We start from the raw sequence: 25,687 nt of genomic DNA on the forward strand, positions 1-25,687 counted from the left end.
GCCCGGGGCCGCCGGTGCCGGGGGATTGCCGGTGCCGGGGGATTGCCGGTGCCGGGGGATTGCCGGTGCCGGGGGATTGCCGGTGCCAGGTGGCGCCGGTGTCGGGGGATTGCCGGTGCCCGGGGGATTGCCGGTGCCGGGGATGCTGGTGCCAGGTGGCGCCGGTGCCGGGGGATTGCCGGTGCCCGGGGGCTGCCGGTGCCGTGCAGGGCAGGGCAGGGCAGGGCAGGGCAAGGCAGGACGGCCCCGCGGGCCGCGCGGTGCTGAAGGGACAGCGGCCGCCCCGCTCAGCGGCGGGAGGCGGCGGCACGCCCGCTCGTCATGGCGACGACCGGAGCGGCGGGAGGGAATGAAAGGTCCGCTCGGCCCCGTGGCACAAAGGCCGTGAGTAACGGGGGGTGGTGGGAGCGAGAGCCGCAGCCCAGGTGAAGGGCGAGGGGAGGGACAGGAGCCTGCAGCGGGAACAAAGGAGCCTCCTTCAAGGTCTTCAGTGGGAGAAAAGGGGGAAAAGGGGAGAAACGGAGGCAGGGGGAGAAAAGAGGAAGGAAAGGGAGTGAACAGGAGGAAAAGAGAGAAAAGGGGAAAAGGGGGGAGAGGGAAAGGAGAGAAAGAAAGAGAGAAGGGAAGAAAGAGAAAGAAGAGAGAATGAGAAAGAAAGAAAGAAAGAAGCATCAATAGGTGAACATGCTGTATATGTGTTAATTCTGCCAACTTTCTGTGTAATTGTATTCTAGGTTTTCATTCCCTACCCACCTTTGGAAGGAGCTCACTATGACAGGGCAGAGTCTGAGGGCTTTGTCTGAAGCGAATTTTGAAGACAATGAGATCAGCATCAACGTTGGAGGCTTTAAGAAAAAGATGAGATCCAACACATTATTAAGGTTCCCCGAGACCAGGCTGGGCAAATTGCTGAGCTGCCACTCAAAGGAGTCGATACTGGAGCTTTGTGATGACTATGATGACACCAAGAATGAATTTTATTTTGACAGGAACCCCGAGCTCTTTCCTTATGTGCTACATTTTTATAACACTGGCAAGCTCCATGTGATGGGTGAACTCTGTGTGTTTTCTTTCAGCCAGGAGATTGAATACTGGGGAATCAATGAATTCTTTATAGACTCCTGCTGCAGTTATAGCTACCATGGGAGGAAAATGGAGCCAGACCAAGAGAAATGGGAGGAACAAAGTGACCAGGAAAGTACGACATCTTCTTTTGATGAGATTTTGGCATTCTACAATGATGCCTCTAAATTTGACAAACAGCCCTTTGGAAACATCAGGAGGCAGCTCTGGCTTGCTTTGGATAATCCTGGGTACTCAGTTTTAAGCCGCATCTTCAGTGTCCTTTCAATAGTGGTGGTGCTGGGCTCCATTGTGACCATGTGCCTGAACAGCCTCCCAGACTTTCAGATTGTTGACAGCAATGGGAACCCTGAGGAAGACCCTCGCTTTGAAATCGTGGAACATTTTGGTATTGCATGGTTCACTTTTGAACTGGTGGCGAGATTTGCAGTAGCTCCTGACTTTTTAAAATTTTTCAAGCATGCCCTGAATTTGATTGACCTAATGTCTATCCTTCCATTTTATATTACATTAATTGTCAACTTGGTGGTGGAAAGCAGTCCTACTTTAGCAAATTTAGGCAGAGTTGCACAAGTCCTGAGACTCATGAGGATCTTCCGCATATTAAAGCTTGCTAGACACTCCACAGGTCTCAGGTCTCTCGGAGCCACCCTGAAGTACAGCTACAGAGAGGTGGGGCTTCTTTTACTCTACCTCTCTGTTGGTATCTCCATTTTCTCAGTAGTGGCTTACACCATTGAGAAAGAAGAGAATGAGGGGTTAGCCACCATCCCTGCTTGTTGGTGGTGGGCTACTGTTAGCATGACCACAGTTGGCTATGGGGATGTGGTGCCAGGGAGCACTGCTGGCAAGTTGACGGCATCTGCATGCATCCTAGCTGGTATCCTAGTGGTAGTGCTTCCCATTACACTGATCTTTAATAAATTCTCCCACTTCTATAGGCGTCAGAAGCAGTTAGAGAGTGCCATGAGAAGCTGTGATTTTGGTGATGGCATGAAAGAAGTTCCATCTGTCAACTTAAGGGACTACTATGCTTATAAAGTTAAATCCCTTATGGCCAGTCTGACCAATATGAGCAGGAGTACCCCCAGTGAGTTGAGCCTGAATGATTCACTGCATTAGTGTACAAGTCTGACAGCAGTTTGCATGAGAGCTATCAAGAGCTGTGTTTATAAATGTTTTCCTATTTGTCTTTTTTTTTTTTTCTAGAAGATAGTGTTGCTGACACTGCACTTTGCACTTGAGAAACTAAAGACATTTCTATTACAACTTAACAGTTTGCACATATTCGTCCTGTTGCATAAGGGTACTAAATGCTGACTTTTCCATACAAATGTTACCACTTCCATGACATTAGTGCTAGTGGTATAGTGATGATCTGTTATTTTGTGCATTTTCTCATCTGAGCAGAGAAATGAATGTACCCAAGTGGAATAAAAAGTCTCAGCTGTGACATGAGTAATGAAAAAAATCACCTATCACCTATACTGGTGTCTGTACTAGTATAGGACTTCCCATGCACTTTACAACAGTTTGAAACAGCCACCTGTGAGTCACTGATACAGGAACACTTCTACCTATATTGCTGACCAGTAATTCTGATCATCACTTGCCTGAAAACTCCTCTGGGTCTGCTTACTCTTGAGTATGTGTGTTAAAATCTGGGTGTTCTTGTTCTGAAATGTTATGTACAGTAATATTTTTCAGAATCTCTTGGGCAAAGACCTTCCTCTGTTTCCAAGATTAGATGAATAGTGAGCCCTCTGAAGAAGACCACCCCTCATTTTCAGATAGCTACATATTCAAAGTGACTCTAGGTATGGAAGCCCATATAGAGCTCTCAGGATCCCATTTCCAGAAGGGATCTGCTCACAGCTCGGTCCCAGTGCATCTGCAAATGTGTTGTATCAGTCAGTCAGGATGGTTTTGAGATTTAGACACATGAAGTTGTGGGCTTCAAACAATTAGAAGCTCCAATGAAAAACTTGGATTTGATTAATGAAGTGAAATATTCCCACATGAACATTACAGGCAGCATTTTAGGAATTGACATTCATATACTGCAAAAAGACTAATTATAAAGATGCCATATGTGGTGCTGAGATATGGAATCTAATTTTATCAGTAAAGCTCAAAAGCAGGTGTTGATGACAGACAATTCCATTAAAATTTCTGCCAAGGAATCTCTAAGCAAAAAACCATTTTCACTCAGAAAGAAACTCTCAATTTCCAGCTAAGGGAGAGTATAAGGGCCTAAGAAGAGAACAAATAAAGAGCTTAATACTTCACTATCTGTGGGTAGATCCTCCTACCTACTTCTGTGATGTAGTCAATTTAAATCCCTTCAAGGGCTGGCATGTACTTGTTTTAAAAAAACCCAAAATCAATGAGAGAACAGATCATATGCGATTTCAAGAGTAATAATGAATCTGCATAGAGTTGTTTTTTGAGTGCTCAGTCTCCTCCCTTACACAATTGTACAGAGATCAAACACCTGCAGTCAACAGGCAGAAGCCACTGCTTCACTCTTTTTACTTCTGTGCTAAAAAACAAACTACTTGTTCAGTGGGCAGAACAGTATTTCTCTTCAGATCCTACTGCTTTTCCATCCCATTCATTAGGTACAATGTTCCAATTAATGTTTTTGTTAGTTTTACTTGTGAAGACTAGAGAGGTACAGAAATTAAATTCAAGCTAGTTAGAAAAGAAATTAAAATACTAAAGCTGAAATTGTCTTGTTTGGAAGATTGTGTTTTTAAACCATGACAAAGGGTGGCTCAACTGACAAAATAAAACAAATATGGTACAAATAGGTAATTGTCTCATTTAGGCTACTAGAGGTTGCAGCTTGGTTTGGATCTTTTGACGCTGTACCAGCTCCCCTAAAGAACAGAAAGCTGAGAACCCAGGATTGGGTTTGTGTTTGCCCAGTGGTCTATGACAGAACACACAGTGTGAAATAACTTACCACCCACCCCATTTCTGTTGGGAATGAACTTTACCCAGCCTCCCCTCACATCAGTTAGTAGCTGATTTAGGCCATGAAGTGTGAGGGGAAAAGGTCATTTCCAGCAATACCAATTTTCAACACAGCCTGCACAAGTTTTAAGTCAATTGGCAAGCCACTGCTTGCTGTCCCTGAAATTGAAAGCACCATATACACGGTCCTGAAGGTAGATCTACATAACCTGAATTTGGTGTCCAAACTTGAAACATTTTGCTAAGGTTTACACTTCTGGATAGGGCTGGTTCAATTCAATTTATGCTGACTCCCAGGCATAAATTCAATATTCCTGTCCCTGATTCATACAGCACATGTGTAAACTGTGACACACCCACAAACAGCCACCTAACACATTGGGCAGCGTGATGCCACCCGTCAAACTGCAATACCAAGAAAGAAACAGGGGGAGGAAGAGGTGGGCATGGGCAGCTCACGCCCTCCAGTCAGGTTACGTGCTACAAGGGTGGCAAATTCTCTCACAGATGCAAAGGACACTGCAAACTGTGTCTGTTGGTTGGGGCTTTTGGAAAACTCCACTCCAAGCAGTGGTTTTATCTCAGTTTCATAAACAGTAGATTTACAGAGCTGAAAAACCAGGGACTTTCAGAGCAGTTATTTGGTGAGACCCGTAGATTTGCCAAAGAGCCCCAAATTCCCTCAGCTGTTGCTAGTTGAACATTGCAAAGATTGGATTTAACTTTGCAACACATCATTTCAATAACCTATAGCTTATCTTATGTTCTAGATTTATTATTATTTGTAGGGCTGATGCTCTGTCATTTCTGCAAATATTGACTGGAACGTGTCCAAATTGCATTCTACTAAAGAAAATGAAATACCCAAGGAATTCCAGCTTTTATTGTACTGGTTGAAAGGAATTTTCATTATTGCATTTTTATATAAGCGCTTTTGATCAAAGACACTAAATAAATAAAGTACTGAAATTTAAGATGTTCTTATTATCATGACAATTACTTTACACAGTGCACAGGAATTCCGTTCATAAACGTAACTAACTCCATGTTAAAAGTAGACACATTTTTTCTCCCCCCTCCTCCTGAAGACCATTCCAGAGCTGTGTTGCTCTCCAAGGCTTGCACAGCTTTTAGCACAATTTTATTAATGGATACTTTATACCAGTAGTTTTTTTTTCTTTTGCCAACACTGTTCTTTAGCTTAAATATTTCATTTTCCTCTTAGTGTATTTATAGGCAGCAACCATATGGCCTTACATACGTATTTTCACAGCTTTATACCTCTCAAGCTTCCTTTTAGTTTTCTTTTTGCAAATCCTGTTCCTCTGACCACGCTAGAGGATACACTCCTTTTTTTTTGCATTACTTCTACTTAGAGTTATTATGTTTGAGCATTGGGCAGTATTGTATAGCAGCTTCAATATTTGCTTACGACTAACAGAATTTTTCACTGAGCAGAATAACAATTTAATGATTTAAGTAATGTTACTGTCTTAGCTGCCCCAAAATATCTAGGTAAGGAAGAATAAGGCACGCCTTTCCTGCCATTTTATGAAGTAATGTCTAGTCTAGGGATCAGTGCACTAAGTTCTGAGAAAACTTATCTCTCATTAAATAAAAGCTACAGGAAAATGTTTACATTACACGTTGAAGAAAAAAATGCAATCTCTCCAAAGCCTCCCAGGAGAGAAGAGGTGGGGTATTTTTTGCATAGTCAGTACTTTTGCCAGACTTCCTCCCTCACTGTTGTCTGAGAGCAGGGCATCTGCACTTCCATAAACCACTGAAGGACCAGAGCACTACTTGGCCACTTTCTCCAGAGCTGGAAAATTTCTGTGGTCAGAAATCTCCTTAGTAGGGATGTGCAGTTTACTGAAGAAGATTGCTTCAGCCTGTGCTGCTCCTGCCTGTGACAGTCACCTTTGTGGCACCAGTGAAAACGCTGTGCCTACTCTCTTTCATCTGAGCGCTTTGTACTGTTTAAATGAGAATTGTGGTAATACTTCAAATGAGGTAACTTGTGTTATTACCAGGAATAAACTGTTAGAGAATCTGTATTTCTAGTACAAATCTTGGCTATTATGAGAGTCAGAGATGCCCTTGAGAAGCAATATGTTACATTATGTTCCTGAGATGTAAAATCTATATATAGATTGTGATTAAGCTTTTTATGTATGTTCAGATTTTGTATTATTGCCTGGTTTATTACTCATTTACTTTCATCAGTTGCTAATTCTTTCTTTCCCTGCAGACTTTCCATTTTGAAAACAGACTGGTTTTTCCTTCCATGTTATGTAGAGCATGGGCTACTTCACATTGCAAACTTAAAACCAAAAAACTTTGCATTTATTTTTCCAAATTTAATACCTTCAGTATTTGTACATTTTTGTATAGAACTTTACAAGACTGCAGGGAACTACTTATCTGGTGCTTTTTGTACTGTGTGTCTCGTCCCAGTAGTGTGTAATGCACTCAAGAACTCAGTTTTGTGCAACAAAATGGAAATTAAATGCATAAAAAATTATCTTTCACCAGGGATCTAGAACTGATTTAAGTTTCAGGACATTCTGAGTATATATTATAATCAAAGAGAAGCCTGGGCCTCATTGTGAAGATAAGTTTTTTTAAACATGCACATCAGGCTAGATTTCTATTCTTAGAAATGCTCTTAATTGGTGATTGTGGTGGGGAACCCACATTTTTCAGTTGAGCAAACAGTACAAGCTTCTTGTTCTCCACCTGACAGATTAGGGACTAAACAACATACCACCAGCATTTGTAGGCACTAAATCAACTTGACACGACCTTTCATCTCTTCCAAAATAACCCCCATCCCTAGAGGCCCCAGCTGTGCACATATAAGCAGCAGAAAGCCCCTGGAGTAACTGCTCCTGCTGTGCTGGTTATCCATTTCCTCCCACAATACTCCTGACTTTAATCTACCTTTGATGGTGCTTTCAAACAGCATTCAGCCCAAGGCACCACTCATATCCCTCGGTGAGGTGTTGTGCCAGAACTATTCTTTTTTCACTGTGTTATTCTTATTTTCTTTTCCAATTTATGCACCTGGCTTCCCATTAAGTTACACCAGAAATTAACTTGATCTCCTGCAACTAACTTTCAACTTGCACACTACTCAGGGCAAAAGAATATTCCCATCTGATTTCTGAAGTATTTTTTACTGATTCTGCCTTTTTCGTTAAAAAAATATATTATGCTTCTCATCTGAGAATAATTTATGGGGTTAAAAATAGAGCAATGGGTAATACATTATTCAAAGCAACAGTTCTACAGAGCAATCATTGAAGCTGCTAAGAAACATAACTCTCATTAAAGACTGTGCATCTCTTCACCTCTCAGATATAAAATTATGGGTTGTCAAGTGGAGGAAGCAACCTCCAAACAGTCTAGAAAGCGTTTCCTGAGATCACATGGCACTGCTGGGAAAAGTCTGGCTCTGGAATTTATTTGCCCTGCTAGAAATGAGGATGGAGAATCATCTCACAGGTGTTGGGACTCACACTGACCTGCCACTGCAGAAATTTGTTTGCCTGACATTGCCTCACCCTTCACATGCAACCCTAAATCATGTAAGTCCTCACTTGGATAAACACATGAATTTGCCATAAGAGGCAGTGGCACAAATCCAGCACTTCAGATTCACAGAAGGGCAAAGAAACATCAGCACCTCCTACTCTTGCTTTTTTCTTTAAGGGTACTAATGGGCTCTGGCTTCTCACAAATCCCTGTTCAGATATAAACAGGGCTAAGTCTTTCAGGAATTGGACAAAGACTGCTATAAATCTGACAATTTCTTCTATAGATCTAAAGCAGGCTAGGAGCTGCCCACTTTCAAATGCACGGTCCAACATCTGCTTGTCGTCTCCCAATGTGCAGGTGTTCTGTGTGGTGCAAAAGTCTGTGTAGCTTTGAGCAGACTATTCCACTGATGATACTGTTGACTTTCAAAGAAAACTCTTAATCTTACTTGGAAGATGAATGGTGGTCATACAGCAGCACAGTTTGCTTGCCAGCAGCTGCTGTGCTGCCCATCCCAAGTTCTGTACCTCCTGCTTCACCCTCTCCATCTGCCATGGCCTGACGTGGCTATTCCTGCAGCCTCCACAACATATGAGGAAAGGTGATGTGTTGTGATTGTAACAGTGAAATGAGGGTTCAGAGTTCCTGAGTTAGGAACATTGATCCCAACTTCCAGTGGAAATTATCCCTTCCAATTACTATGCTGTTTTTGAAATTCATGTCCTGTCCCATTCTAAGAAATGTTCTGAATACTGACACCCTAACATAGCACCCTTGAGGACCATCCATTTGATCACCATTAGGTAAATTCTAATTTATTTCTATTGTATCAGTGTCTTGGCATGTCAGATTGTGGGCTAGGACCTTGCTATGTTAGGTTTTCCAAGTATGGCAAAAGATAACATGTCAAAGTTGTGGTTTACTTTCGGGAAAAATCTATTCTCTATGTTGTTTCTTTCTTCTTTCCATACCAAGGCACACCTTCCTACTGTCACTGTTAGCATGATAACTTTTTAACATTTTGATCCCTTCATATTAAAGGAAGAAGCCCTGGATGTATTTTTCTTTGGTGAGCTGGTTCCCAGCATTCCCTGTGGAAGCATGCTCTAAAGAAGACAGCTGAAACCAGGGAAGAGGCTGATGCCACTTGCACCTTCCAGAAGAGTGGCTTACCCCCATCCTACTCCCCTTACACATCTCCCCCTCTCTTACATGGTCAGCAAGGCAGGCCCCACAACAGGGACATCACAACCAGCCAAAGCTGGGATGCAGCTCCTTCTCCAATCCTTCCTTACTCAGCCTGGCAAGTGAACCACCAGGTCTGGCAGTTGATTTTTGCAAGGAGCATCTCAGCTGCAGTATTGGAAATCTTTATAAATATAGGGAAATTTTGTTTATGCTTTTGATAGCAAAAATGCTTGGGCCTTCCTCATATGTTGGTGAGGGCAGCCCTACTCCTGGCTCTCACATTCCCCACACTGGAAATACACTGGTTCACTCCCCAGTGCTACCAGTGCACTGCTGGAGAGCACAAATGACTCTGCTACATGTGAGTAGCAACACAGCACTGGCCCATCCACCAGCACACAAAAATACAAATATGCTTCCTCTCACTCAGCAAGAGCCCCAGAGAACCAAAACAATTTAACATGCTGGGAAAGGAATGGAGGTGGCAGGTGTTTCTAGGGGCATTTGATTTCTTTAGGAATCCCATTAGATTCAGAGAAAGGTCAATCTACACATACCAAGAATACAGAAGAAAAAGGCTTTGCTAGATGACTAATGATACCTGAAACAAGACACCTGACAATTTTCCATCCTGAGAAAGCAGTATTAAAAAAGCAAAGTACATCTTTTCATCTTGCCAGAGAAGATGAGAAGAAAGCCATGGGGAATGAAAAGTTAGTCTATGTCAGTTCTGGGCTTTTAAAATAAAGCATTAATCTAATGCAGCCCAGAAAAGAAGAACAAACTTGAATGGAAAACAAAGCTGCAGCTGAACAGTGCTTCATTTTTTTTTCTTTGCAAAGTGCACAGGACAGTCATGTCTTGCATAGTTTCATTTAGAGATCTGGACCAAAAATCAGAGACTACCTTCCAGAAGTTTAGACTTCAAGTTTCCAAGCACAGCCAGGGGTGTTAGACATATCCTCCCCTCATCTGGGTCAGCAGCATGGCGCTCCAAACATGAGACTGGCTGCCTCACAATATTTTGGGAAGGTAAGGCCCTGCGGGTTCTGTCACTTGCTGTGATGAGGGAACACAGCAGCTTGTTTGGCTCTGCAGAACAGTGCCCATTCAGCCCTGAGCAGCCTCGATCCACTGATCAGGAGAGAAGCTGGAAGACAGCTCAGAAATGGAGCACTAATCTCTTCTAAAAAAGCCTGAATGGCTGCTCCTTGTTCTGGAGCAAACAGCTGAACTAAACAGTTCACATTAGTCAAACACTGTGCAAGGAAGGCTGTCTCCTACTCTAACTGAAAGATAGGACCAAAACTGTTGAGCTTTTTGTGGAGGCAGTAACTAGAGACAAGTGCTATGAGATGTATGTCAGCTTATGTCAGTTGATGGGCTGAATAAATCAAAGCTAACTACACTTAAAAGGCTTCAAAATTATACTTACTCTTGGAATAAATTTGCATTAATTTTTGAGATGCAGGACTGCTGTATTGCTGGCCCTATAATCCTAGAGATCCTCAATTCCTTACTTATTATAATAATTACGTATTTGAGGGCTGTTTAAACATCTGCTTGTCAACGAAAGTTGTAATTACACTAACTAGGAGAAATAGGTTTCTTGGGTTTGTTGAATCTAATAAAATACTATTGCTACTGATTTTACCCACATTACATCATGGAATGTAAACAGCCTCAAAAACTAATCTATGCTTATAAAAGCTGAGCAATCAGTGGCGGATGTGTTTCCTTAGCAGAAGAGATACCCGCATACCTGTAGTGGGTTACCAAATTGCTTTTGGTTGTTTTAGAGTTTCTAATGGGATGAGAGACTCTTGGAATGAGTCAAAGCAATATTTCAATTGTATTTATTGAAATACTGAACCAGTACTCACCACATCAAAGAATTCTGTTCACTTTCTGAGGTAAATCGGATTTGGACTAAGCAATTATATGTGTAAGTAAATTGGTGCTGTGCTGAACATTAACACAGTCACCCCATTATTTTCTGAACAGTCTCAAGGTCATTTTCTGTGAAGATCAACTAACAGGAAAAGCAACCCAAAATTTCTTCTGGATTTCAGGAGACTCAGAAGAAGCTATTTTATTAATTGTACTTATAAGTGGAGCATTTGACTTGTTTCTGCATTTTTAATATAAAACACTTGGAAAAATTCTAGTCTTCTTTCAGCAGAAAAAATTGGTATATGACAAATAAATATGACTTATCTAGACTGAAATAACACCTCCACTTTTAAAAGAATCTCGTGCTTTTGGATATGGTTGCTATGAAAAATGGTACTTAATCCTTCCTCAAATAATCTCTGACCTCTATAATCTCTGGACTATGACACCTGTTTTCATGTGCGATGAGAGATCAAAAGGACACCTCTTGCTGTTAAGCCTATATACTGCACTGTACTGCAATAAAAATGAAATATCAATTGATGCATCACACAAAAGGCTTAGTGTCATATAAATCAACTCAAAAGCTTTTGGTCTCCCTCTTTGATGTATTTGCTGCAAGGCTTTTTTTTTTAACAGTGACCATGCAGGCCTTGCGAGCCCAGGAAGAATGCAAAGCAGCAGAAAGATCGGAATAGGGAAAAAAATCCTGTTAGAAACATCTGAGAGCCACAGCCATCTTCTCATGCATCAATCCTTCCAGTGACACCAAGGGAGTGAAAGGAAGAATGGGGTGGGGGGGGAAGAGTGCTTGTTTCTGGGCACACCTGTATGCAGAAAAGGAACAGCTGAAGAATTATGCTGGTCAGCTCCAAATACTGTCCAGAGGAGAGAAACAGAACTAGGAGGGCTGAGCTTTTCTTTGGGAGAAGCTAGGGAGAGGTACTAAAATATAAAATAACTGTCTTCAGAATATCCACATGGAGAGGAAACCAAGTTTTTAGTGAATAATATGTGGCTTAATTAATTAGGCAGAGGAAAATATATCCGGGTACTTTAGCATGTGGCCATATATATTTACAAATTTAACTTCTGAAGCTGTGATAACTAAAGAAAAAAAAATTTAAGGTCGCTGGGGTTTGCAGTGCCACAGGAAATGGTGAATACCATTACTGTTTCCCCCCATTGTGACAGACAGAACACCTTTGAGCCCAGAATCAGATCATAATTTAATTCCTTCCAATGTCTTCTTGCTCCCTTGGTCTGGAGAGCTCCCTACTTAGTGCCCAGTTTATCCCCTCTGAATTTTCTTTCAGACCTTTAGAAAGGCCTGTTTGCACTGAACAAGTACCAGCACCAGGCAAGAACTCTGGCTGTTTGCCTACAGCACATGAAAACTTCTTGCTTCCATCATCACTTCTGGCAAAGCCAAACCCAGAACCCACAGCAGGAACTTGGGAGGCTGAGGAATAATGCTGATACAATAAGAAAGGTCCTGGCTCAGGGCATGGAGAGACTAACTGATGCCATTACAAAAACTGTTCCACTGCACTGACATAATTTCCTAAATATTTTTTATCCATTAATTAAAAAACATACACAAGGAACTTCATCTTTCCCAAAGGTTCTCAGACTCCTTGGTCTGAACAAGGTTTATTGGGAGCTATGGCCATGCTGCAGTCCAGCCAAAGAAGTAAAGTGGCATCAAAAGATGTTTGTCACCACAGCATTTCTCCCTGAGATAACAGCTGGCTCCTGCAAGGCTTCCCAGACCATAGCACTAACTTGAGCTTAGTGGTACCCTGCTGGGGATCACCAGCTTTCAGATTCACACCGAGTCTCTCAGCAAAGCAGGACTCCCTGCTGCGTGTGGGTTCCTCGCGCTCTGCGGGAGCCCCAGTGCCTGCACCACAGCCCGGCAGGGAGAGGAGCAGCAGCGGCTTCCAGCAGGACACAACACTTCCATGACATCCTGAGCAGGTGCACAGCTCATCCAGCCCTCTGGAGAAAACCATCTCCCATCCATGTCTGCCAGGGCTGGAGCATGCCAAGTCTCTCCACGCACAATCATTTGCCATCTGAAGCCTCTGTAACCCCAGAAAGGAGTGGGGCAAGAAAGCATGAGAAAACACTCCCACTTTGGTGATTTTGTTTAGGTTCTTTTTCCATTTTTATTTACTTGGCACTGTTACGGTATGTTTCCATTTATAAAGTTTAAAAAAATTGAAACTTCTATCTTTAAGGTAGCAACAGGATAAATAAAGCATGAACATAGAAGACAGTAAACATGAATGGAAGAAAATCAGATGTGAAACATCAACACAGAGCAGTAAGTTGTACAGATGACTGCCTGATTTGTTTTTGTCAGCCAACACATTTTTTCCTCACATCCACAGTTAACCTCATACGCAACCTGGTCAGGTGCAGATGCCATATTCTTTTTCTTTTTTCCCCAAATAAAATTTTAAAAAATGATTTATTTCTTCCTGTTTCTCTGACAAACACCACTCTTTTCCAACCCAGACGACTCACTGAAGGCCTAGTGAAGTGAAGTGTGAATCTTTCCTGAGGAATGTGTAGCAAATAATGGAAAAAAAGTGTAACGCGTCTTGGTATGGGACTAACAATTATTCTAAAGATTTGCTTAGAATCTGAACATCCCATCCTTTCAAAGGAAGGAAAAACAGGACAGCTGAGACTTCACTTCAGTGATCTCTGAATAGAAGAGAATAAAAGCTGTTGCTGACATTTGCATGTGTCCACTAAGTCCAAAGGACTCTTGGCTCAGGGGATGCCCTTGAAAGTAATGCCCACATTAATTTTCCTTAGCAGGAGGAAGAGAAGAAAAATATGGAGAATTTTAACATATGGTTTAAAAATGCTAACAAATTAAACCAAATCAAAATGGATAAAAGCTTATAATGTAAAAGACAGGCCCTTTCCAAAATTAATGCACTGAACAAAGAGGAGAAATACATCTTGCAAAAAAGTATTTCACAGATGCAACTTAATGACTTCACACTAAGCCATCAACGTAACTTGCCTTTCTCCAAAAAGCTTAAGCTATTATTCCATCTGGCACAACGCAATTGTGAAAAACAACATGGGCTACCCAGGATGTGTCTTCTCCAAGGCTTTCATTGTTCAACAGTGGGCATAACACTGCTGCAGCACAGCCTGGCACAGAAACATCCCACAGCAAATTCCCCAGCCAGCTGCATGACAGAGCCTGAAGTTGCACCAGGGCAGGTTTTAATTTGGTATTGGGAAAAAATTCTTCACTGAAAAGATTGTCAAGCACTGGAACAGGCTGCCCAGGGAACTGGTGGTGTCACTATCCCTGGAGGTATTGAAGAGACATGTGGATGTGTCACTTAGGGCCATAGTTTAGTGTGGATCTGGCAATGCTGGGTTAACAGCTGGACTTGATGATCTTAGAGATCTGTTCCAACCTGAACTATTTAACATCCATCACTGCCTTTGGAAACACACAAATGCCACTGTAAGCTGGAGTCCTATTTAAGAATTTTCACATATTTAAGAATGCAAAGAAATAAAGACTTTCTTACTTTATGAGGTCTTTTTGATTAGCTTTATAACCAAGTATACACTTAAGTAAAAGTAACCCTCATCATACCACACTGATAAGAGCCACATGCACGTCAAGTGCTTCACAGAAGCTGTACAGTACACATTCTGCTTGGAAGCACCAGTGCCTTTCAGTGTGAGTCAGGCTATCTATCCCATGCATTTGTGCAGGGATTCACTCACCATGAGCCACATTTATATCTGAAAGTTCAACAGACTGAATGGAGAAGCAGCCCAAAGCCACTGTGCATGCGCATCAGAATACACTGTGCAATGCAGACAAGCTATTTATTGTAAATAAACAGTAAAAAATTCTAATATCCAATAAAAACAGTAAAAAATTCTAATATCCAATAAATGGCAGATTAATTCAGATTAGCAGCAGACTTTTGTGACTTCAAACATACCATGGTTCACTAAGGAGAGTTGGTCATGAGTTCCTTTTACTAAAATGTATTTGTGGGCAAGTTCTTAAGAGACTAATTTTAAAAAATCAGAAAAGGAATGGGCAATGGAATTATATTCAAGACATCAAATGTAGCCACTTGCTCTAATTAAGTCCATCCATCGCCTATTGGTTTTCTAGTGTGATGAGAACAACAAAGGAACAACTCAAATCCCTCGTGTCCACTCGTACCTCAAAGTAAAGGATGTCTAAGATAGCCAAGGTATTTGGGTGACGCTCAGCTGTCTCAGGATTAGGCCTTTAGTAACATCAGATTGCTGAGAGAAGCACCTCCACAGAGTACTGAGGATTTCTGGCCTGATCCACTTCCATGAGATCCTTGGACTTCTAGTTCTTGCAGCACTGTTGTAATCTGGAAAAATGCTTTCCAGAGCTGACTTTGAGAGACATGGGTTTCTGTGCTCACATCACAGTGTTACAGAAAGGAAACAAAACATGAGCGATGATTTTGGAAATGAACATTAATGATTACTATTAAGATTATTTTGTTTCAGTTAGAATGAACAAGTCAACAATTATACATGAAAAATTAGCTTTTATTAAAAATGTTTAGTAATAAGCAATGATTTTTCAAAAATTTTTTAACTTACTAAACCTAAACATACAAAGTCAGAAGCAAACAAGATATTGCTTGGTTAAAATCTTACTGAAGGTTAACTTGTCAGTAGTTCTATTAGATTTCCTACAAGGCTTGCTTTAAAAATATCTCATTTATTGTACTATTGGCTTTCCTTTACAGAGATGCTCATCCTCCAGTAGAGATGTGTGGTCAACAACATGGATGATTTGATTCGTTTGTATAAACAAAAGAAACAAAAAATAAGATGCATCCATCTCTGAGTACAAAACCTATTTCTCCGTGTTACTTCTCACACAGGATTCAGAGCTCCATACACTGGCTGCTGAAGCCCAAGGCAGCTCTTACACTGCCTTGCAGTTTGCACCATACCAGAATGGCAACATACTAATTTCATATTAATTCATTAAAATATTCTTTGGTCACAAGCATCCTGTACCTACCCAGTTTACAGTACATCCGATACTATTTTTCACCCTTTTAAGGAGCTTGTTTTATTCTTTTTATTCATGGCATTCAGATTTGTTCTCATGCATGTATGTTCCATTTCTGTGTGCATGCATGTGCACAAAGTCCAAGTTGTTTCTATGCAGACACATCAGGATAGAAAAAAAGGATGTAATTTGCCTTCTGATAGCTTTCAGATGTCAGACTGCAACAGCTCTAGTCTAAAATTGCCTTTTATTGGAGTCCCTCAGGATATACAGTTCATCTTTAGGGTACCACATTACTGAAGTTTTCAGAATACACAAAATAAGAAATTTCTGATCATTTTATATTATTGGCTATTACACTGTAAAGCCACATTATTCAAACTTAAAGTCTTATTTTTGGAAAAAAGTGAAAAGTTTGAGTAAGGGAAAATCTAGCTGCTGAGGATGCAGGTAAGAGTGTCTAGACAATGACACTGCTTAAAAGGCACACCAAGAAAAGGCAAGCTAGGTTCCTCTCCTGATGGTTTAAACCTGCTTTATATTTTCTCTTATATATATAGATATGAATATCTATGTATGTATATCGACACAAATCAATGCATGCACACACACCTTTGAGTTTCTGAGAACAGAAAGTTCAAGAAGTAGAAATTACTTTAAATAAATAAGAAGCATAATAATAGGGGGAAGTTGGTACTGTTATTTTTTCCTGCATTATGGTTATAATCTAATGACACAGTGATATGTTTATACAATTTTTTACTTTACATCATTTCATTGTATAAATGTGAGGCGTAGGACTACCAGGTGCATTTTATCTTGCCTAAAGTAATTTTTATGGATCTTCTGTGTTCTTGCATTTTCACAAGGAATGGTCATTGCTCTAAGAAGTATGAAGAGAACTGAAGATAAGGATGTTCTAAGAATCACAATTAAGATTTATTTGACTCTAGGGTTTACATGTCAGAGCGTGGTGTGCATGCAAACACAAAGAGAATGACAAGGACAGCAATGGCTGTAGACAGCTCAAACCCAAGTACTGGTACCAGCATGGCTGTGGAATGCTGATCCTGTAAGAACCTTTCGTTTCCATTGGCATAAGCTTTGTGACATAATGCATTATTTCCAAAATCAGCACTGATCTATCTAAATGGTCCACATATGTTGACAATTTATGTTAAGAGGTATGAGATGATTACTAACTTCCAGAAAATGTTTAATAGAAGATGCCCATACAGTAGTCACCATTAAACAGCTGAAGGCTGAATGTAAAGATCTTTTCAGCTGTATTTTTTAAAGTATGACTATCACAGTGAAGTTATGTACATACAAGGCAACAATAGTAAAGATTTCAAGAGAGAACACAGCAGATTGTTCAGAGAGTGGATCACATTTTCTGCTAAGTCTGAAATATTTCTCACAATGTTGTAAATTCAATCAATAGATATTCCACAACATAAACCAGACAAGAACTTGAACAAAAATTATTAAGAGCTTGGTCCTGCATTTCTGAGTCCCCAAAATCTACCAACAGAAGACTACAGGAATTTTGAATGCTTAGCAATTGCAGGACAAATCCCTCAGAACACTACTAAATGTTGCTTCTTTTCTATACTTATTAAATATAAGTATTCAATTTATTTTCTTTGGTTTTTAAATTACTATCCCTTTGTATCTATAATGTGAAAACAAACAAACCTCAAAGCACTAATAATTCCCCTCTCCCCTCAAAACAGTGATTAAAAAATCCCAAATGAAACAAAAAACATATCCAGAAAGTGTAGCTGTTATTTCATTATAAAACTACGGTGCAAAATAGAGGTTTATACTGGTCAGAATTGCAATAGCAATTGGAATTTTACAGTTAAGGAGTGACTGTAAGTATTGCTTCTCCTGAATAACAAAAATTAAAACTGATTAGGCACTTGTATTCTTGTTTAATGACAGCTGACTCAGTGTGCGTACAAATGACAGAAATACTCTCTCAAAGAATGCTCTGTAGTGTAACAACTGTACTACTCAACTGCAACAGTCCCTGATTCAGGAGAGCAGAAAAACATGTGCCAATTACTTACTTTAGTCCTAAATTTTACTGCTAAGAACGGGCCGGATATATGTTCAAGTGCTGTCCTGAATCGGGATACTTGTTGAAATTAGAGTTTTAAAAGATAACACAGTGGTGAGCAGCTTTTCATTATACTACCATAGCAATTTCATCTAATTTGACTCTGCTCTCCACAATATTATCATAATACTTCCCAACAGAAAACAGGCATAAAATAAATAGGATAACCAAAGATTACTTAATAAATATGCTACTCAGTGGGAGAAAAATACATTGCAATATAAGGCTCGGTAATGTTGCACAATCAAGAAATCATTCCAGGTCCTCCAAAACGCAATTCCCAATGTACAACACCAAGTTACCACTACAGACCTGAAAAAGATTGGGAAGTAACAGATTAAACTTCTATTACATTAAACATTTGAAAATGCAAACAAGTGGTAAAGTGTTTTACTGCCTTTGCAGAACACCACATGAATGTTCTTGACTGCTGCAATTGTCACTGCTTGTGGAGGAAAATTTAACAGATTGGATTTTTAAAAACTCTCATAATCAAATTCCTTCTGACTTGAAGTTACCAGTGTCCACACTGACTCCTAGTATTATGTTTGAAAGCAAAACAAACTCAGAAATTTTGCTGCCTCCGTTTCTTTGCATCCATCGCATCTAGGATAGGTTGCCTCTTTGCAGTGTACCTCTGACGAAGCTCCTCAATTTCTCGTTCCATCATAGGGTCCAAAGCCTTTAACCTCATCTGTAATTCTTCTAAACTCAGATTCTTTAACTGCAAAACAACCAAACAAAAATCCCACAAAAAATATTAGGAACTGTTTTCAACAAAAAATAAAATCACTGCTTTTCATAAGGCTTTAAAGTTGCAAGGTTTTTTCACACTTAGAGTGTATGTATACATATATATGTAACTGTTGATATAGCCAAAAGCCTTAGTGCACTCCACAGTAAATAACAGCATATGAAAGCAAACACACGCAGTACATTTAATTTAAATTAAAAAAAACCTTTGCAAACCTTACAAATAAATTGCAAATAAATACAGGGCTGGAGTTTAATTCATTAGGCTGAAAAAAACATGAATATAAATATAAATATAAATATAAATATAAATATAAATATATTCTCATGTACATAACTTATATTGCATAATGAAATACTTCTTACTAAACCTCTTATAGAAGTTTGAAAAATAGACAGCTGCTGTAAACAATACTCTTGACAAATATTTAGGGGTACTTTCTGATAAGAATGACAAGGCACCTGTCTTCCTTCAACAGATTGCTGTCAGAACTACTCAAAACAAGTTGCTAACAGTGTTTTAAGCAATACATTAAATAATTTCCTGAATTCATGCGGGGTTACCTTTGACCAAGTTTCTTTCCAAAAATATTTTCTCCAAATGTTTAACAGTTCATCACATTTCACCCTTTAAACGTGACTGATCATACAACATAGTAAACAGTAAAAAACTTCACTGCCTTCCTGGCTGCTGCCACTAAAGGTTTGAGTCTTGTCAGATACTGGGGCATGTTGGGCACTACTGCTCCACTTGACTTTGCAGTGAATAATCTGCATTTTAAATGTGTTCTTTGACTTGCCTATGTGGTTTTCTCCTGATGTATTTTAGTGCTTTTCTGCATTTCTCTCTTGTCAGAATTGCTGATATGCAAATTATTGTTCACCAGTGTGAAAAATATCAACAAATTTCAAACAGCACATACAATTTCCTCTTAGGAAAGGAATAATCTGTATTTTGTTTGCAAATATTCTGACTTGCAACAAGCACACTACCTAACTCATGGGTAAAAAACCCCACTTTTCTGAGTCAACTACTGATGAATCAATACTTTATTCATGAATCTAGGGCAGGCTTCCATCAACACAGTCTGATCTGTTTTTCTGGAGAAATGAACTGCCACTTTTGATCTTTATTTTTATCAGCAACCAAGGCATATAAATTAGTGACACACACTACTACATACAGTCCAAACCCCAGCATTTTGACTTTTACTAACAGACCACACTGCACATGGTAATAAATTACTTAAAGTCATAATAAAGAGAGCAGGCATATCAGAAGTGTATAGCAGAGCATACAGAAAAGATGCACGTTTTTATGCAACATCATTTTAACTACAAGATTCCTAATGAAGAAGAGAATTAAAGCCCAGATGTCAAAATATCTTCTAGGACCAGAGACCCCAAGACCTGTATGAAATCTCAGATGTGCTCAGCAATGCTGGCCTTAGAGAATCACAGCATATGCAGAGTTGGAAGGGATCCACAAGGATCTTCAATGTCCAACTCCTGGCCCTGCACAGTACAGCCCCAAGAGTCACACCATGTGCCTGGGAACATTGTTCAAATGGTTCCTGAACTCTGTCAGGCTGATGCTGCCATCACTTCCCTGGGGAGCTGTTCCAGTGGCCAACCATCCTCTAGGTGAGGAACCTTCTCCTCATATCCAACCTAAACCTCCCTGACACAACTTCAGGCCATTCCCTCAGGTGCTGTGTCTGAGCACCAGAGAGAAGGGATCAGTGTCTGCCCCTTCCTTTTCCCCTCACAAGGAAGTTGTAGATAGCAATGAGATCTTCTTCCAGTGTCCTCCAGGCTGAACAGACCAAGTGATCGCAGATGTTTTTCATACTGCTTCCTCTCCAGACTCCTCACCATCTTGCTGCCCTCCTTTGGACACTTTGTTTGCTCTCCCCTGCTCTCTCCCAAAGACTCATCTTCTCCTTAAGAAGAAAAGAGTCGCCTCCTAAGGCATGAAATATCATCCATTTTACTGCACTCCTCCAATCTGACAAATAGAAAAAAGGATAGGGGAAAGGAATTTCTCAGTCACCAAGACTTTTGCAGAAACAAACCTTTTCATTTTCAGCAAAAGATTAAAAGCCTGCACTATTCTATTTCATTTTTAGCCCATTGGTATATGTAACTGGCAATTGACACACTTCAGTGAAGATATTCTCTTAGAGCAGTTAAGTGTCAAATATTTTAAGTATAATGGGAAGAGATGACAGTGCCGACTCCACAGTTTAACTGATCCCAACACAGCACAGACGAGAGGAGCAATAAACCCACGTGTGGCAGGAATACTGTATTTAGCACATGTGACAGGAATAATGCATTTGGGGCTCTGCAGACAGGCAAATGCCTAAGGTAGACACTGAATAATCTCATGTGTTTTGTGAGAACTGCCAGTGATGAAGTCCCTACCCGCTCTTGGCCAGTCTGGACAGCCACTTATTCTCTCTCAGTCACCACTTTAGACATCAGGCTTACACTGCACAGAATAGACTCCAACTGATGTAATCACATAATTATTCTGCCCTGAAAAACATTTTTTCATAAATTAGCAGAGAAGAATGTGGTGGGTGAGTTTTTATTTAAATTTCAATCAGGAAACAGAGCCAGCCAAGAGAATTAACTACTCTTCAAAGATCACAGACAGCTGGGATGAATATTAAAATATAAAGAAAAATAATTTTTTAAGCCAGATAATAATCTTTCAGAATTATCTCAGACATGTCTCCCAGGAGATCCAGATAGCCAGAGTACTCATCTATATGAATAGCTGATGCTCAGGACATTTAAAGGAAGGAAGTGGCAGAAAACAGAAGAGTTAGGAAGGTCTCACCTATCTAACATCAGATGAGAAAACCATTTAATCAGCCACAGCTGAATCTGGGAAATTATATGTGTGTGTGTCTGTGCACATACACGTTTCCTTGGCAAATTTAAAAATATATTTATTTGACTTCTATCTGTGCTATAGGTATTACCTCACAAACCCTAAAAACCTTCAATAATCCAAACACTGAATGTAACAGCAAATATATCAAATAGGATGTGTAGAAATAACTCAAGGTATTTCATTATTCCTATGTAATTTATTTCCCTCCATGATAAATATTTTGGTTCAAATTCTTAAAGCAATAGATCTCAGCCTTCATTTACCTCCCCTTGCAAACAGTTTGCAATTTAAACTGCCATAAATAATTCACCAAGTAGCTTGTAGCAGCAGCTACTGGGGCTACTGGCATTTATGGGAAGGGAGAGGGGAACACTCAGTAGCACAAGCTACAGGAATTCAGAAAAGCTTTAAATTATATTTCAGTAGCTTTTAAGAAGCTGTTAACTGTAACAATTAAATTGTTAAAATTATAACTAATCAGGATACCATTTGTGTAACAATAATAGATAATTTAATTTCTGCCACTCCACATAATGGACTGAATCACGTCCTTTCAGAGATCAAACAGCCACAACCACACAAGATACAGCAGTAAGTGTCAGGATGGGCCACTTCTAAGACACAGAGAGGTCTTAATGGAGTTTCTGGTAGCAGTGTTTTCCTTCATTGGGACCCTTTATTTCACCAGGTCATCACATGGATTTGGGAAAGCAATACTCCAAACTCCAACTTATAATGCCACACACAGACAAAGCCTTAAAGAATGAGCACACATACCAAATATTCCAGAAGATTAGGTGTACAAATATAAAACTCTTCTCCTTAAAGATGAATTTGTTAAGCTAATCACTAAAGAGAGCGACAATGTATAAGGGAAGCAAATCAAACAAAGACGTCAAACCACTGCCAGAACCAGATGACATTAAATAATTTCTTCTCAAAGCTAATGTATTCTCAAGACAGTCACACACAAAGAAGCCTCCCTCAAATTCTCTTCTTTGCTAGAGCAAGGGAGATCAACTTTGCCTATGAAGAGACCAGACAACAGTCATCTTTATGGGACAAGCTCCCAGAGCTGCAAGCTGAGTGCCAGCTGAGGCAGCTCCTGCCCCCACCTCCACCTTCTCCTCTCCCTGACCCCGGGGGAAATCCTGGTGAAACACAATCTTTCAGAAAGGAGTTCCATCAACCCAAGTTTTCAGTGGCAGAAGTATCTTCCAGCAGCACCAAGCTAAGATGAGACAAACAGAATAAAAGCATAACTAACTTTGTAAGTGAACTACAATTTTCAGTAATAATCTTTGGAAAAGGCAACTTAGCCACACAATTGGGAGACCAGTAAGCCTGGAAACTTGGTACACTTTATCACAAACTTTTAGAAAATGGGACACCAATCATTTAACTCCTCCTTGCTAATTTTTCAGCTTTGTAACTTTATTATAAATTACCATTTGTAACTTATTACAATTTAATTTTTTTAAAATAAATTAATTAAAAATGAATTTACAAATTTATAAACTATTACAATTTCAATTTGTAATATGTTAGAGGCTTTTCCAGGAAAGGCCACATGTAGATGTTAAAAAGGAGCAGAACAGATAAGGAATTGTCAGCCAGCTTTTTTTAATGTGACTGTCCTCATAACGCTAGAATACAGTAAAAATACAAAAGTTGAGGCAGCTCCAGGCAAAAAGTGTTCCAATTGCCATCAGAGCACAGGTCAGAGCTACAAGCAGTCCAGAGACAGGCACACTGCCCTTGTGTGAAGGTGGCAGGAGTCACTGCTAATCAGTCCAGGGGTTTAAAATAATCCTGCATGATCATGGCAAGGTTTGTTGAATACAGTACAAATTAGCATCACAAACAAATACATCAGAAGAGTATTTCCTGTTGTAGTGGGTTGACCCTATCTGGATGCCAGGCTGAGCTGCTCTATACTCCTGCAACTGGACAGGAGAGAGAAAATATAACAAAGATATATGAGCTGAGATAAGGTCTGGGAGAGATCACTCACCAAGTTCTATCAATCTATGGGCCAAATAGAATTGAATCAGGGATAGTAATTAAATTCACTTATAACATAATCAGAGCAGGATAACAAGTCAATCTTAAAAACACCTTCCTCCCTCCTTCCCAGCTATATCCCCTATCTCCACACCCCTCCCTCCTTCTCCAGTGGAGGTAGACAAGGAATGGACGTTTTGATCAGTTTATCACATTTTTTCTGCTGCTGCTCAGGGAGAGTTGTCCTTCTCCTGCTTCAGTGTGAGGTCCCTTCCATGGGAGACATTCCTTCATAAACTTCCCCAGTGTGAGTCCATCCCTTGGGCATCAGTCTGCACAAACTGCAGCAATGTGGGTCACTCTTCCATGTAGTGTAGGCCTTCCAGGACAGGTTGCTCCAGCATGGGTCATACACAGGATCACAAGTCCAACCAGGAAATGTGCTTCAGCATGAGCTCCTCTCTCTACAGGTCTGCAGGTCCCCACCAGGAGCCTGCTCCAGCATGAACCTCCAAAAATTCACAGATCACTTTCCAGCATTCACCTGCTCCAGTGTGAGTCTTCTCCACAAGCTGCAGATGTATTTCTGCATCTCCATTTACCTCTATGAACTGTAGGGGCACAGTCACCTCAGCAGAGGCTGCAGGTGAACCTCAGCTCCAGCACTTGGAGCTCGAGCCTCCTCCCTCACTTCTTCTCCCCTGATGTTGGTGTCTGCAGAGTTTTTGCTCCCACATAGTATCACTCTTCTCTTCTCTGGCCACAATTACCACAGGCAATACCGTTTTTTTTTTCCTTCTTAAATATGTTATCACAGAGGCGTTACCACCATTCCTGACTGGCTTGGCCTTGGCCAGCAGCAAGTCCAGAGATGGCTGGCATTGGCTCTGCTGGACATGGGGGAAGCTTCTGGCAGCTTCTCACAGAAGCCACCTCGCTACCAAAACCTGGCCACACAAACCCGATACACCTATGCCAAAAACATTCTTATTCTGGTCATTACTGGTTTCAGATGATTGGGTTTTTTACACGTCTTCAAACAGTGACACACAAAGAACTCTTCCCTCACATACTGATGCACTCACCTCCCAGAACCAAACTTCTGCAAGGAAAGTGCAACAAGTTTTTATTTTTTTGTATTTTGGTCTAACTGCTTGCATCCCACATGGACCAGGTTAATTTGGATCACTATTCTCAGCAAACCAAAGAATAATTACTTGCAGTCAATACTACTTCCTGCAGGAGGACCCACACTGTATCATATATTTTGTTTACAATCCTCATCAAGCCATACTGATGAAAATTCCAGCCAAAAGGGGCACTTGGAAAATAGGTGTGCATTCCTGCCTACAGAACTGAGTTCTGAGCAGTAAGCTCAGAAGGAAGGAGATAAAGTACAATCAAAAATGGACTCTCAGAAGGTGTGAAGTCAAAGAGTACAACATAAATCCTGACTAGTGGCTTCCACATGTGTCCAGCACAGGACCCAGAAGGAGGGACATATATCTAAGACACTTGGTGGTGCTTGTGGTCCATGGATTTAGGTGAGGGGGTCTGGAACTCTGTAGCCACACTTGGACAGCACATGTCTGTAGCCACCCAAACTTTTCAAGGGGTGGAAGCCAAAGTTATGGTGGATGTAGAACACTATAATCTTAAGCCATTCTGGACAGCAAGAGAGATAAATAAAATCCCAGTAACAATTATATTATCTATAGGATAAAAGTAGATTTAATTATTAATTCCATAATGCATGAGTTATCATTGCAAACCTCCGCTCTATTAAAGTAAATTATGAAATACTGCTATTAAGCTGATGCAACGAAAATAAGCAAATGTATTTTCAGGATTTAAATTGTTAAGAAAACAGATATTCAATCAAAAAGTAATCTCTATCAAGTTTGTTGTGTTTACTTGATAAAATAAATTCTTCCTAGCAACTGCTTAAATGAATCTTACACGCAACATGCCTATTAGGGGCCTTTGATTAAAAAAATGTGGATTGTTAATACTATATTCTGAGTCATCTATTTTCCCATCTGCTAGCAATTCCTACAGTATGAATTATCAACAGAATGGCTAACAACAATTATTGCATCAATGGCAATTGCAAAAGGGGGTTGCCCATAGCACCTCCTAAGATTTAACCAGT

General features: G+C 40.3%; 2 protein-coding genes across 3 annotated transcripts in view; one reads left to right on the forward strand and one right to left on the reverse strand.

Moving 5' to 3' along the window:
* Positions 1 to 6,593, forward strand: part of KCNS2 (potassium voltage-gated channel modifier subfamily S member 2) — a 7,701-nt gene extending 1,108 nt beyond the window's left edge. Inside the window, exon 2 of the mRNA XM_015618734.3 lies at positions 735 to 6,593. Coding sequence (XP_015474220.1) covers positions 735 to 2,205 — 1,471 coding nt within the window. The 3' untranslated portion in view covers positions 2,206 to 6,593. The remainder of the gene's footprint in view (positions 1 to 734) is intronic.
* Positions 6,594 to 15,252: 8,659 nt separating this feature from the next.
* STK3 (serine/threonine kinase 3) overlaps positions 15,253 to 25,687 on the reverse strand; it is a 128,042-nt gene continuing 117,607 nt past the window's right edge. The window contains exons 11-12 of one of the 2 annotated variants that reach the window (XM_033512356.1): positions 18,509 to 18,597; positions 15,253 to 18,185 (exon numbers count right to left, since the gene is read on the reverse strand). In XM_033512356.1, coding sequence (XP_033368247.1) covers positions 18,068 to 18,185; positions 18,509 to 18,597 — 207 coding nt within the window. In that variant the 3' untranslated portion in view covers positions 15,253 to 18,067. Of the gene's footprint in view, positions 18,598 to 25,687 lie in introns of both variants that reach the window. The other variant, XM_015618732.3, reaches the window with a different exon arrangement.

The sequence above is a fragment of the Parus major genome, chromosome 2, assembly GCF_001522545.3.
Source record: "Parus major isolate Abel chromosome 2, Parus_major1.1, whole genome shotgun sequence".
Lineage (NCBI taxonomy): Eukaryota > Metazoa > Chordata > Aves > Passeriformes > Paridae > Parus > Parus major.